The 13964-nt window shown below is 42.1% G+C and overlaps 1 protein-coding gene across 1 annotated transcript in view; it reads right to left on the bottom strand.

Moving 5' to 3' along the window:
- The window catches only part of cacna2d3a (calcium channel, voltage-dependent, alpha 2/delta subunit 3a), a 629699-nt gene that overhangs the window by 123657 nt on the left and 492078 nt on the right, over positions 1 to 13964 (bottom strand). The window contains exons 19-21 of the mRNA XM_034172543.1: positions 4081 to 4142; positions 3897 to 3964; positions 1785 to 1830 (exon numbers count right to left, since the gene is read on the bottom strand). Of these exons, the coding sequence (XP_034028434.1) occupies positions 1785 to 1830; positions 3897 to 3964; positions 4081 to 4142 (176 nt within the window). The remainder of the gene's footprint in view (positions 1 to 1784; positions 1831 to 3896; positions 3965 to 4080; positions 4143 to 13964) is intronic.

Raw genomic sequence — 13964 nt, 5'->3', positions numbered from 1 at the left:
CACTTCCAGTAATCCCAAAATAATTCTCCAGCCGATCAAGTAAATTATGATGATCCATAGTATCAAACACAGTACTAAGGTCCAACAACAAAACCATGGCGGTGTCCGAGTCCATTGATCGCAATATATCATTCACTACTTTAGTGAGAGCTGTCTCTTTGGAGTGACATTTTCTAAATGCAAACTGCAGTGGCTCAAAAAGATTATTCTCAATAAGGTGGTCCACAAGCTGCTGTAAAATCACTTTTTCCAGAATTTTAGAACAAAATGATAAATTTGATATTGGCCTATAATTTTTCAATACACTAGGGTCAAGATTAAATTTCTTAACAGTTTAATCACTGCAGATTGAAAGCATTTCGGAACAGATCTGGAAGTTAGTGAGACATTAACAATTTCCAGCACAGTCAGCCCAAGAATGGGCCATAAGTCCTTTAACAGTTTTGTTGGTATGGGATCAAATAATAGGTCGTGCTTCTTGTAGACGTCACAAGTTTTGTCAGCACGCCTAATGGAATACTATTCAATTCTGAAAATCTAGGTAACACCTCAATGGTAGCACCCACTTCCATAGCAGGGTGCAGTGGCTGGGCCAAGGTGTGCTGAGATATGCTCAACATAATATCTTCTATTTTCTTCTGGAGAATCTGAGCCTCAGAGAGCTGATCAGACACTTTTCACCATGGGGAGTGCCAAGATGGCGCCGTTGTGTGTGGCTGCCTGTTTGTTGCTCTCCAGTCTGTTTGTTATTTTATTGTTTTTAACTTACGCTGTTTTTGAATCGGAGTCACTGCGGATGTATGCTTGCCAAACGCTGCTGAATCTCCAGTCCCCGGTCCAGGGTGCGGTGCATTTATCGGCGGGTGGACAGAAGTTTCTGCCCCCATATTGAGAAGCAATGCCACAACCTTCTTGCTGTGAGGCAACAGTGCGAACCAAGAAATCACTGTGCCACCATGGTTTAGTATGCTGGAGGAATCACATCCATTGATCCATTGACATATGTGCCCTTCAAATGCCATGAAATAACTGAACAGGACTGAATGTGATTTTACTTACATCAAGTCTATGCTGGAAAATTTGAACTCCAGAACTTGCTTTGCCAGATATGGAGACATTTTATGGGGATAGTGGAAATGTATCAGAGTTGTGGTGAGGTATGGGTAATATAACATTTAAAAGACTGACCTGACATCAATGGTATAGGTGACTGACTAATCAAGTCTATTTTACTGGGACTCAAAACTTCACCTCTTTGTTTACTCTTCAGCCATCTGTCACTGGAATATATATGGTTACTAAGCTGTGACATTTCTGTCACTGCTTGATCTAACAGTGTTGTGTTATGTACTGTCTTGTTAGTAAGACCAAAGCAAATGGTGACCCCATGCTGTCTGATCTGCCTGAGATTTCTTCCTTTAATTAAATAAATGCCTGAGAGAGTTTTTTCCTTATCAGTGTTATTATTGTGCTCAAGGGGTGCATAAGGTCGAGTCCTTACTTGTTTATAGGGCTTTGTGATGGCTAATATTATGACTTTGGACTGTATGAAGAATAACAAGTTGATCTGAATTGTACAAATGCTGTATTATCATGAAATTATACATTTAAGCATTTTAGAAATTAGTAATGCAATTAGCCCCATACGAATGCCACATGAGTAAATCAGCAGAATGGTCAGACTGACACAATCAGCAGAATGGTCAGACTACAATCACACCTTCTTTGTGTGTACATTTTTATGTGGCAATAGAGAATGTTTTGTGTGTGTGTGTGTGTCTTACCATTCATCTGCCAGTGCCACATCAGGATGCTCCAAGTCATGAAGTCCTGCAGCAAAACAAGAACTACAGCTCTCAAACTATATATGCAGAAGTGCTCAATATGCATACATAATAACAGGGGGAGATGTCTGCACCTCATATGTGTGTGCACATTTGCACACACTCACTTTCACATCCAGTATGTGATAAACATGTTTTTTTATTGACTGTGACATGTCTGATGAGATCAGGAAAAGTCAAGTCATGCTCAGAGGCCTCAGTGCGATGGACATGCTTAAAAATTGACACACGCACACATGTACAGTGGGGCAAAAAAGTATTTAGTCAGTCCCTGATTGTGCAAGTTCTCTTATAAAGATGAGAGAGGTCTGTAATTTTCATCATAGGTACACTTCAACTATGAGAGACAAAATGAGAAAAGAAAATCCAGGAAATCACATTGTAAGATTTTTAAAGAATTCATTTGTAAATTATGGTGGAAAATAAGTATTTGGTCAGTAACAAAAATTCAACTCAATTCTTTGTAACATAACGTGTTGGCAATGACAGAGGTCACATGTTTCCTGTAAGACTTCACCGTGTTTGAACACATTGTAACTGGTATTTTGGCCCATTCCTCCATGCAGATCTCCTCTAGAGCAGTGATGTTTTCCGGCTGTCGCTGGGCAACACGGACTTTCAACTCCCTCAACAAATTTTCTATGGGGTTGACGTCTGGAGACTGGCTCGGCCACTCCAGGACCTTGAAATGCTTTTTACGAAGCCACTCCTTCATTGCACGAGCAGTGTGTTTGGGATCATTGTCATGCTGGAAGACCTAGCCACATTGCATCTTCAATGCTCTTATGATACATGGCCCTGTTCATTTTTCCCTTAACACGGATCAGGCATCCTGTCCCCTTTGCAGAAAAACCGCCCCAAAGCATGATGTTTCCACCCCCATGCTTCACAGTAGATATGGTGTTCTTGGAATGCAACTCAGCATTCTTCTTCCTCCAAACACGATGAGTTGAGTTTTTACAAAAATGTTCTATTTTGGTTTCATCTGACCACATGATATTCTCCCAATCCTCTTCTGGATCACCCATATGCTCTCTGGCAAGCTTCAGAGGGGCCTGGACACATACTGGCTTAAGCAGGGGGACACGTCTAGCACTGCAGGATTTGAGTCCCACTCTGCGTAGTGTGTAGCTTTTGGTCCCAGCTCTCTGCAGGTCATTCAGGTCCCTCCATGTAGTTCTGGGCTTTTGTTCACCGTTCTCATGATCATTTTGACCCCATGGGATGACATCTTGCATGGATCCCCAGATCGAGGGAGATTATCAATGGTCTTGTATGACTTCCATTTTCTTACAATTGCTCCCACAGTTGATTTATTCACAACAACCTGCTTGACTATTGTAGACTCACTCTTCCTAGCCTGGTGCAGGTCTATAATTTTCTTCCTGGTGTCCTTTGACATCTCTTTGGTCTTGGCCATGGTTGAGTTTGGAGTCTGACTGTTTGAGGCTGTGGATAGGTGTCTTTTATACAGATAATGAGTTCCAACAGATGCCATTAATACAGGTAACAGGTGGAGGACAGAAGAGCTTCTTAAAGAAGAAGTTACAGGTCTGGGAGAGCCAGAAATCTTGCTTGTTTGTGGGTGACCAAATACTTATTTCCCACCATAATTTACAAATAAATTCTTTAAAAATCCTACAATGTGATTTCCTGGATTGTTTTTTTTCTCATTTTGTCTCTCATAGTTGAAGTGTACCTATGTTGAAAATTACAGACCTCTCTCATCTTCCTAAGTAAGAGAACTTGCACAATCAGGGGCTGACAAAATACTTTCTGGTCCCACTGTACACACACACACGCTGCTGCATACCACCATATGAATATCAACATACATGTGGTTGGAGATGAAAACGTGGATTTCACCACTTAATTTCACATCGGGGGGTCTTTTCTCCCCCAATGGTCAGTTTTGTCTTACACACATATGTCAGCAAGCAATAGACAAAAATAATGAAAGTGATGTGGGAGTAAAAATACCATCCAAAGCAGACAAAACAGGAAACAAATATGTAAAAGTGAGTAAAGAGAAGAAGACAGAGGACATAATACCTTCCTCCACTGTGACATTCCCTTTGAAGAAGAACTTCCCATGACCTCTGGAAAGAGCGACCCCCAAACTAAAATTAAAGAGACATCTCATCAGTTTTTTGTACACAAAAAAGGAAAAAGAAAGAAAATTAAACCTTCAGTCATAATAAGAGTTGTTCGCTTTATTTGAAAAATTAATTCTTACCTGAAAGGCGTCCCCTTGATGTCTGTGTAGTAATAATCATTATGCAATACCAGCACTCGTTTCTGCAATACAGAGATTCAAACATTCACCTGCACACAGCGGTGGACAGAAGGCAGTGTGATGACACTTACCTGATTCACTGCAATGTGTCTCCATCTAGTGGTGGACAGAGTAAAAGCAAAGGTTGTCACAGGAATGGTCAAGTTTGAATTGAATTGAGGGGAACGAATCTCACCCACTGTGTACCCTCTCCTTTTTAGTGAAGCCAAACCAACTTTTTAAATTCCTCACGCAACCCCAAAACACATTCTCATTCTTCCCAAACTAAAACTGGCCTCAACCTAGGTAATAAACATGGCATCCAAAATGGCTGAAGTTCTAAAATTATTAATTCTTTTTTTGTTAATATGATGCCCTTCAGAGGGATGTTAATGTAAAATGGTCATTTGACAGCCATTTTGGATGCAATTTTGAATGCAAAACACATTGTTCAGTTTCAAATGTGTTTCTGATGTCCTAAAGCTTCTTCGATTGCCTTCTGTTAGTCATTAACAAGCTCCTGACATAATTCTGGCTAGATATTCGACCACTCTTCTTGGCAGAACTGGTACAGTACATTTAAACTGACTGATTCCTTGGCACAGATCTGGATTTTATGCATTGTATACAAATTTTCAATAGGACTGAGGTCAGGGCTTTGGGAAGGCCATTCCAGATTACTGCTGGAACCAACCAGTTTTCCGGGGCTTCTTTTTTTCTAAACCCTCTCAGTCCATGGCGATACAAAACTTGCTTCACTGTGGACAGTGGCACTGGTATTCCAGCAGTTTCCAGTTCATGGCAGGCCTGAGCCTTGGTAGTTCCTGGGTTGCTCCAGAACACCCTAACCAATTTCCTCTCATCTGAGGGTGACATTTCAGGTCTTCCTCCAGGCCTTGGGAAATTGGTGACACATCTGACTAACTTGTACTTAGATGTGCAGTTGTTTGAACTGATGATCTTGGAAAATGTAGTTGCTTAGAAATGGCTTCAAGAGGCCTTCCCGACTTGTTTAGAGCTACAGTTCTCCTTCCTAGTCCTTCCCAAGTTCTTTGAACTTTCCCATTGTTCTGAGTACTGTTGACTGAGTGCTGTCAGACGCTTCCATTATATGATGTCAAAGAGAAGCTAGCAGTTGTTGTCAATCATGATCACTAATGAGGAGTCAATAGGTCTTGACCTCGTCACATTAAAAGACATTGTACAACCTTCAGCACCACTTATTAAAAGATTTAAGTGAATGCATGTATATATTTGAACATGCTTGTATAATTTTGACTCTGTCTAGATGACAGAAGATTCAAAATAATTCAAACTTGTGCACCAAATACTTGTTTTTGAAGTTAATATGTATATGGCATGGGCATCTTCAGCAGCTCACCATGTCATTTAGGTTTTTCAGACTTTGTTCAGTAAATGCTTCTGGGGAGCATTAGCATGGCTAAAAACCTTCAGCTAAAGCCTCCCAGACTGCTCCAATTACAGCCATCTTAACTCCCTGCCATTTTAAGCATTTTTCTTTATGTGCCTCTCACATGCCTGGAAAGTCCTCACCATCTCATTTAGGCCCTTCAGATTGTATTTTCTGTAAATGCTTCTGGGGAGCATTTGCATGGCTAAAAAAAACTTCATGCAATTTACACACTAAATGGTCCCTGGCTGACCTCATGTGCCATCAAGATGAATGCTGCCTCTCACTTTAGCGTTCCCGGATTCAATGTCGACTCAACATTTCGCATTTCCTGTTTCAGTGCCGACTGTGCACTGAATTCTCGTGAGATCTCCTCTTTTCACGTGAGATCTCCTCTTTCTCTTTTTAAAATTTTATTTTCTTTTTTTAATTGAGACCAACAAACATACCAGTGCAAAAACACCATAATGAAAAACAGGTTAATATTCTCTTCTGTAGCTCCAGGAAGTGTTCAACATCTGACATTTCCTGTTTCATTGTGGGCTCAAAATTTGGTAACTTCCTGTTTCAATGTCAACTTGCCACTGAATTCCCACGAGATCCCACGAGATCTCCTCTATTGTCAATCCAGAAAGTGTCGATCCTGCAAGTGTTCAACATTTCTGTTTCCAGTTTCATTGTGGACTCAAATTTTGGCACTTCCTATGTCAGTCTCAACTTGCCACTGAATTCACACAAGATCCCACAAGATCTCCTCCATTGTCGATCCAGGAAGTGCTCCACATTCAACACAACTGCGTGATGTGGTTACACATCGAACTGTGTTCCCACGTGTATGACACTGTCGCACCGGGATCATGCACTCCTGTCTGTTGGCTCAATGTTTTCGTGGTTCGCTCATACGAGCTGTTCTGCCGTGAGTCGCCCAGAGACTTAATTGTACTATGTGTGAAGGAGCCCTTACATTTGATCTGATGTGTCAAAGTTCATCAGATGCAATCAGGTTTGTTGTCATATGTGGTTTATGTATTTATTTAGTGAGTTACATAATGACAGCCTTTATTGTTTTGGAATTCTGGTCTACACACTGGATTGACTAACTCATTCACCCTCTCATCTACATTTTTGCTGTGCTCTGTGCCAGCATAGAGAATATGCATGTTTGCAAATAGGTTTGTATTTGAAAATGCGTGCTGATACTTATTTACATAATGGGTGTGTAATAATCAGTCTAATGCAAAATGCTCTTTCCTCAGCTTTGAAGATGCAAAGTGTACACTCAGTCACATCTGCACAGACAGCACACCTGAATGCCCCCACTGTCTGTCAGACAGAGACATAGTAACAGAATCATTGGGCTGCTGTCTCACACACATTTAGCAACATGTGCTCGGTGGAGATAAGAGACTCATGAGCATCCGTGCATGCAGAGCAAACCAAATCAGAAGCAAAATTCCCAAGTCAATCCTGTACATCACTGTGCCAACTGTAACAACCACTGGCAGAGTAGATCCTCCCTGCTGAGGATTTAACTGTGGCATGCCTTTTGTGACAGTCAGAAAAGTGCTTGCTTGTGTGTGACTGTGTATGTTTGGCATCATGGAGGAACAAACTGCACGCAAGCTTGCGGCAGACCTTTCTGAATATCACATTTCCTCTACCCAACTGTCATCATTTATTTAGTGCAGGATATGAAAAAAATCTGGAACCCTATCAGTACGCATTCCTGCAGATTACTTACCAAGGATGCACCAACACTAACGTTATTTTGGATTTTGGGAATTGGCCAGATGTGCAAATTCACTTGATTGTCAGAAAGTCAGATTGACTGTCAGTGTTATCACCTGTCAGAGATGTTGTGCCTTCTGGTGTGGTGAGCCAAAAATGTGTAAAGCTGCTGCTGCTACATACACAGTTCCTGAATGTACCCCACAGTACATATAGATTTTAATTTTAAGGCAGCTGTAGGTCTCTACTGTGAAACTATAAAGCCACTGAAATTGCTGCTTTGAAAAGTTTTCTCAGAATTAAAATCACAAATACAGTGATGCCATTTAGCATCACTGTATGTCTATAAAATGATTGTGACAAAGTACAAAAAAAAAAAAGAAATTCAACTTTAGACTTTACTGCAGACTTTACTGTATAATCTTATTTTAACTGACAGGAAATATTTTGAGTTTCAGCTAAATGAGTTATCAAGTTTAACAGAGATTGGTGACCTGTCCACAGTGCCCAAGTAGGTTTGGATGGATGGATGGATGGATGGATGGATGGATGGATGGATGGATGGATATAGTTCAAAAATTTTCAGTTTCAACAATGATGATTAAAAAGTCAAAAATACTCTAGCAAACGGAGGAGTTTATATCAAGTTATACAAAATAGTTTTGCACCAAAACTTAATTCAGTCAACTCAACAGCTCACATTTAAAGCCTATTTATTGCTGCAGCAGAACATAGTTTGAGTTTGGCTGCTTGTCATATTGGAGACTCATAATTAGATATACACATTTCCCCAATTGGAGCTCACGGGTGGATGCTGTAGTGAAGGAGGGACTGAATAGTAGTAGTGACATGAGGGAGGCCTGGGAAATTTGCATCTTAAATAGACTGCCCAATTTGGAAGGAGTGTTTAGATCCCAATCAGACTGGGGTTTGCATTCCAGCTTGAGGCAGATTCAATTCGGATGGCTTTCTAGTCCAATGGCGTTCAAACCTGTCTTTCAAATCTGGCTCATCCTACACACGCGTCCAAACTCAATATAGCTCAAGCCAAATCCAAGGCACACGTGTGTGTGTGTGTGTGTGTGTGTGTGTGTGTGTGTGTGTGTGTGTGTGTGTGTGTGTGTGTGTGTGTGTGTGTGTGTGTGTGTGTGTGTGTGTGTGTGTGTGTGTGTGTGTTGCTGCTTGCCAGAGTGGCAGGGACAAACTGTCTTATTTAACGCCGTGGAATAACAGACAGCTTGATGGATTATTTAAATGCAGAGAGGCACCTGGCTTCAAACAGGTAAACATGAATTTGTGTGATATTTCAAAAAGGAATTAATTTATAACGTCACAAAAAGTTAACTTTTTAAGCTCGTCATCAATTTGCAGTCTGTTGCTGCAGATTACAATTTCTGCTGTAATCGCCGCTGTCATGGTTTTCTGACGGTGACATCTAAACTAGTGCGGCAGTGTGCATGCATTTACTTGCACTTCTGTTTCTCTACCAGAGAAGACACTGTGGGCACACAGACAGTGTGGAAGTTTGACTTTATGAACGTCAAGCCGCATTTGCATTCAGACAGTGACGAATCTCATACAAAAAACAATCCATCTTGAGTCCGATATACGCCGTTCAGAGTCAGAAAAAAACCCCATAAACCTTGGTCTGAATGGGGTCTTAGTGGATCATGTACATGGTAGGAAGTATGTGGTAATTATATGGAGTGAGGCAGGTCAGAGTACACAGAGCATTTTGAGTTCTGACAGTTGAACTACCTGACAGGCTTGCACCATTTTTGTATTAAAAATACATTTAAACAAATGCAAATTCACAGTTTTAGAATGAAAAAAAAAAATCATTCACAGATTTAACAGTTTCATAGATTGAAAAAGGGACGTCACTGTCATCAGTGGTGGGCACACTTCCGATAATCCAATAACAGATAATTATCGAAGATAATGTTTTTGTAATCCAGCCCTGGGGAGAATTTATTCTGCTGGTTGGATTTTCGGAGTTTTTGCTCCTCAGTGGTTGTTATGGCAACCCAAAAACGCACCTGATTTCTATTTGACATCCGCAATCAGCGCACCTGGAGCGCGGTGTGTGTGTGAGGTGGCAGATAAAAGGACTCTGCAGCGTGAGGCAAGAGCAGCCGATGGAGAGAAAAAGGACTCGGCAACAGTGTTGCCACAGTTACTTTGAAAAAGTAATCCAATTACTGATTACTGATTACTCCTTGAAAAAGTAACTTAGTTACTTTACTGATTACTCAATTGTAAAAGTAACTAAGTTAGATTACTAGTTACTTTTTTAGTTACTTTTCCCAGCTGCCGACAACAACCCTCTGCCACCTCAACATGACAATGATACCTGTTTTGCCAAAAGTTACTTTATAGTCACCCTTTCTTGACTTCAATGAAAATAAATACTTGTTTTATAAAAAGTAAAATAAAGACCTCTTTCTTGACCTCATATTTAACTGTTGACAGCACTGTAACAGTAAAACTTGCAATTTCGAACCTACATTGTTTATAAATGTAACTATTAAATTCATTCTAGCATTTTTCTAACATTTAAATTCTCTCTAAATATTTTACTTGTCGAAATTAATATTATTTTAAGTAGTATTAGTAGTTGTAGTAAAAAAAGGCTTCAAAACTGGACCATTAATCTAGGGGTGTTGTGAGGGGGGCACATCCCTCCCCCACGCCCCCATTCCATCTGGATTCGCCCCTACTTTGGCGTTTGAGCACAAAGAATGGATAACATTTATTTATGCAGAAAACGTGACCAGATTTACAGATAAGAAAGTTTTATTGTGTTTTCACATCATGTGGTCCTCAGAAAGAGAGTTTAGGTGCATTTGAGTGGAAAATAGTTTTAGTTGTTGACGCGTCGCGGAGGATCAGCTGTTTTAACGTGCAGATACGGAGCAGCTCAGCTCAGAATAAAGGAGGAAAAAAAGTATAAAAATGTCTTTGTAAAGCTCAGTGCAGGTGTGCTGATCACCGTGCTTTAAGAGGTGACGACGAGTCGAGCAGCTGCAAAAAACCGCGGATGAAAAGCTCACAGCTCACTGAAAGTGGGCAGTTCAGTCGAACCCTGACCTCCTGCCCACAGACCAAGTTTAATGCTGCTATCGACCCACAATGAAAAATAATAGTAACGCACAGTGACATGAAGAAATAACTTTAATCTGATTACTGATTTGGAAAGATTAACGCGTTAGATTACTCGTTACTAAAAAAAGTGGTCAGATTAGAGTAACGTGTTACTAAGTAACGCGTTACCGGCATCACTGCTCGGCAATGTGAGTTGTGAAGAGCAGCTTGCGGGAAGAGTGGCTGGACAATAGGAGTCGTATCGATATTGATGCCACTGGCTCCAGCTGAATGGTTGCGCCGGAGGAACACCACAACGTGGATTACACGCAGCGGCAGGGGAGAACCCTGCCGTGTCTGTGAGTACACTTTTATGTGTTTGTGTAGTGGTGTTTCCAAAAGTTAGAGTTTTCCTCGGGGGACAGTTTGCCGTGCGCTCGCTGGCCTGGGTGTGTGTGTGTGTGTGTGTGATAGGCGCACGGGAAGAGAGGCGTCGGAGAGGAACGCCGGGAAGTGAGACGAGTGTCGTGAAGTTCATTACATGCAGCGGCAGGGGAGGAACCCTGCCTCGCATGGAAGATTACGTTGTGCCGCGCTGGAGGAAAGGAGGACACGCCCCAAACAAGCTGATATCTGGCGGACGCTCGTGGATTGGTGGACGCTTGGCTGGACCCGGACTGGTTGTTCCCGCCTATTGGCTGCATTATTTTGTGTTGGAGGTTTGACATCTTAATTAGTGTTTTGGAGATTTTGTATTTTAATGTTTTTTTAGTATTTTAAATACTGCAATAAATTATTGAATGTGTGGTTTTGCCTTGTTTGGTCACTCCAGCTTTTATTGTCAATAATTAGTTAAATTGGCCATTTCGTGTCTTAAATCCACTTTTCAAAAATTACAATATTCTTACAATAAAACCCTCATTACATATTTTTGGTGTTGTCGGCAGGATTCATTTTTTTTGAGAGCTGGTGTTTCCAAGCAAGAGCAAATATGATGATGCCAGTGTATCCTGGTGCACCTTGGCTACCTAAATTTAAGGGGCCAGGTGATGAATTAAAGTATTGTGATTGGAAAGAACAGATTAAAGGGTTTTTGGGGTCTCATGATTTAACAGAGGCAAGGAAAGTAAGTATTGTTTTGGGAGCACTGACTGAGGAGGCTAAATGTCAAATTGTAGTTTTAGATGAAGATGAAAAAGACAAAATTACAAAAATTTTTGCTTATTTAGATTCATTGTATGATGAACAGGTTCCTGTCCCTATTTTGAGGTCTAGCTTTTTTAGCTGTACACAGAGAGCAGATGAGCCCATACAATCTTTTATGTTGAGGTTGCGTGTGCTATATAGCAAGTTGCAACATCTAGACTCTGACAGCACCCCCTCTGAAAGCATTTTGCGAGATCAGTTGTTGTTGGGACTCCGTGAAGGGCCTTTAGCCCGGGCCTTGAAGGTCTATGCTCGTCGGAACCCTGACTTGGGTTTTGCTGAGTTGCACCAGGAGGCCCTTCAGCTTGATTTAGAATATAGGGGTGTCCAACCAGATGTAACCTGTTCCTTGATTGGTAAACTGCATGGCTTGCCTGGACCCCATCAGGGTTCTGATTGGAAGGAGCAGTTAAAGTGTGAGATCATGGCGGAGGTTAAGGAGCAGGTTAAGGGGTTGACACAGGATATTGTGGCGGAGCTTAAACCACTATTACAATCAGCTTCACCTCAACCCAGGTTTTATAGCTCAATGCGGAATCGGCGATATCCACTTAGGCGCTCCCATGATTGGAATGAACAGGGTAGGCCTATCTGTTATTGTTGTAGGAAAGCAGGACACATTGCTCGGTATTGCGTAGTTACATCTGAGCCGGCTTTAAACTAGCAGACCCTGCTGCTGAGGTCTGACCTGCAGGGCTTGCTGTCACATCACCATTAACCAGGGCCTCTGATACTCTTGTTGGCCAATGTCCTACCACAGAGTTGACTATTGAGGGAATTCGTTTGAGTGGTCTTTTGGATACATGTTCACAAGTTACACTAATGGCAGAGAGCCTGTTTAATACACATTTTGTACAAACTAAGCTTGGGCAGGCTCCTACTTGGTTTTGATTAAGTGCTGTCAATGGTTTAGAGATACCCTATGTTGGTTATGCCGTATTAGAGCTAGAGGTTGAAGGTATCACGATCCCAGGTCGGGAAGTGGTAATTGTTAAAGATGAAAAGTGTCTGAACCCCTTAATTGTCAGAATGAACGTCATTGGAGCCTGTTGGGACACTTTGTTTAAATGTTCTAGGGAATCTGCCTTCCCACAGGCCTTTAAAAAACAGAAGGCCTGGAGGGACGCATTTGCTGCCTGCCGTTGTGTCGGGGTCTCCTCGGCAGAGGACGGCCTGGTGGGGTATGTGAGGTTAGCCTCTAAACATAGTATCTCTGTCCCACCAAAGAGGGGGTTGATGGTGTGGGGCCGCACCAAAATGGGACCAAGGGGAACGGACTATGGTGCCTTGGTGGAGGCTATGCCTGGCTCTGGTGTTGTGGGTGTGGCAAGGGCCCTGGTGGAAGTTAGGAGAGGGAGGGTCCCGGTCCATGTGTGTAACCCACATCCATATAGTGTTTCTATAGGCCGTTTTCACAAATTAGGTCGGCTTTATTGCGTTGAGGATTCCGATGTGCGCGGCTCCAACGATGTGACTCTGTCACTTGTGGAGGATGGTGTTGTGCAGGTTTCATTGGTGGATGCTCATTTGATGCTGGTGATGGCTCATTTGCAGACAGCACATCTTGGAGCAGTGGAGCAACGTTGGGTGGCACAGCTAGCCTCATTTAATTATACAGTGAAATATTACTCAGGTAAAGCTAACGTCAATGCTGATGTTTTGCCGAGATTTCCCGTTCCACCGAAAGGGGTTACAGCATTAGCAGAGGAGCGTGGTCAAGGGTTAATGATTAGTGCGGCTGTCGAGGTAACACCTGAGGATGGATGGATGGAGGCCCAAAGTTTGGATCCAGATATCCAGGCCATTAAGGGGTATGTCGTTGAGGGGAGTGTTCCAACCCGCTCCCATCGTTCAGTGCTTACTGGCCAAGCCCAAAAATTACTCCAGCAATGGAAAAGGTTGACAGTGATAGAAGGTGTGTTATATCGGACCTTTATTGATGGACGGAGTCACGAGGAGTATCGTCAGATTGTGTGTCGGGGCTGCCGTTGTGAGGAGGTATGGCAGAAGATTCATGAGGCTGGGGCTCACTTTGGTGTGGATAAGACTCTTGCTCAGCTTCGCCAAAAGTTTTATTGGCCTGATATGGAGAGGGAGGTACGGGCATTTCATGAGAAGTGTGTTATGTGCAGTCTCCAAAAGAGCCGTGTTGAGCCTAGAGCCCCGCTTAATCCAATTAAAGCCACCTACCCACTGGAGGTCATTGGGTTGGAGGACGCTCGCGTATTGGCGGACGCTTGGCTGGACCCGGACTGGTTGTTCCCGCCTATTGGCTGCATTATTTTGTGTTGGAGGTTTGGCATCTTAATTAGTGTTTTGGAGATTTTGTATTTTAATCTTTTTTTTAGTATTTTAAATATTGCAATAAATTATTAAATGTGTGGTTTTGCCTTGTTTGGTCACTCCAGCTTTTATT

Source organism: Thalassophryne amazonica, chromosome 6, assembly GCF_902500255.1.
Source record: "Thalassophryne amazonica chromosome 6, fThaAma1.1, whole genome shotgun sequence".
Taxonomy (NCBI): domain Eukaryota; kingdom Metazoa; phylum Chordata; class Actinopteri; order Batrachoidiformes; family Batrachoididae; genus Thalassophryne; species Thalassophryne amazonica.
Note: the sequence above shows the minus strand (reverse complement) of the source record. Positions and strands in the feature narration are given on the sequence as shown.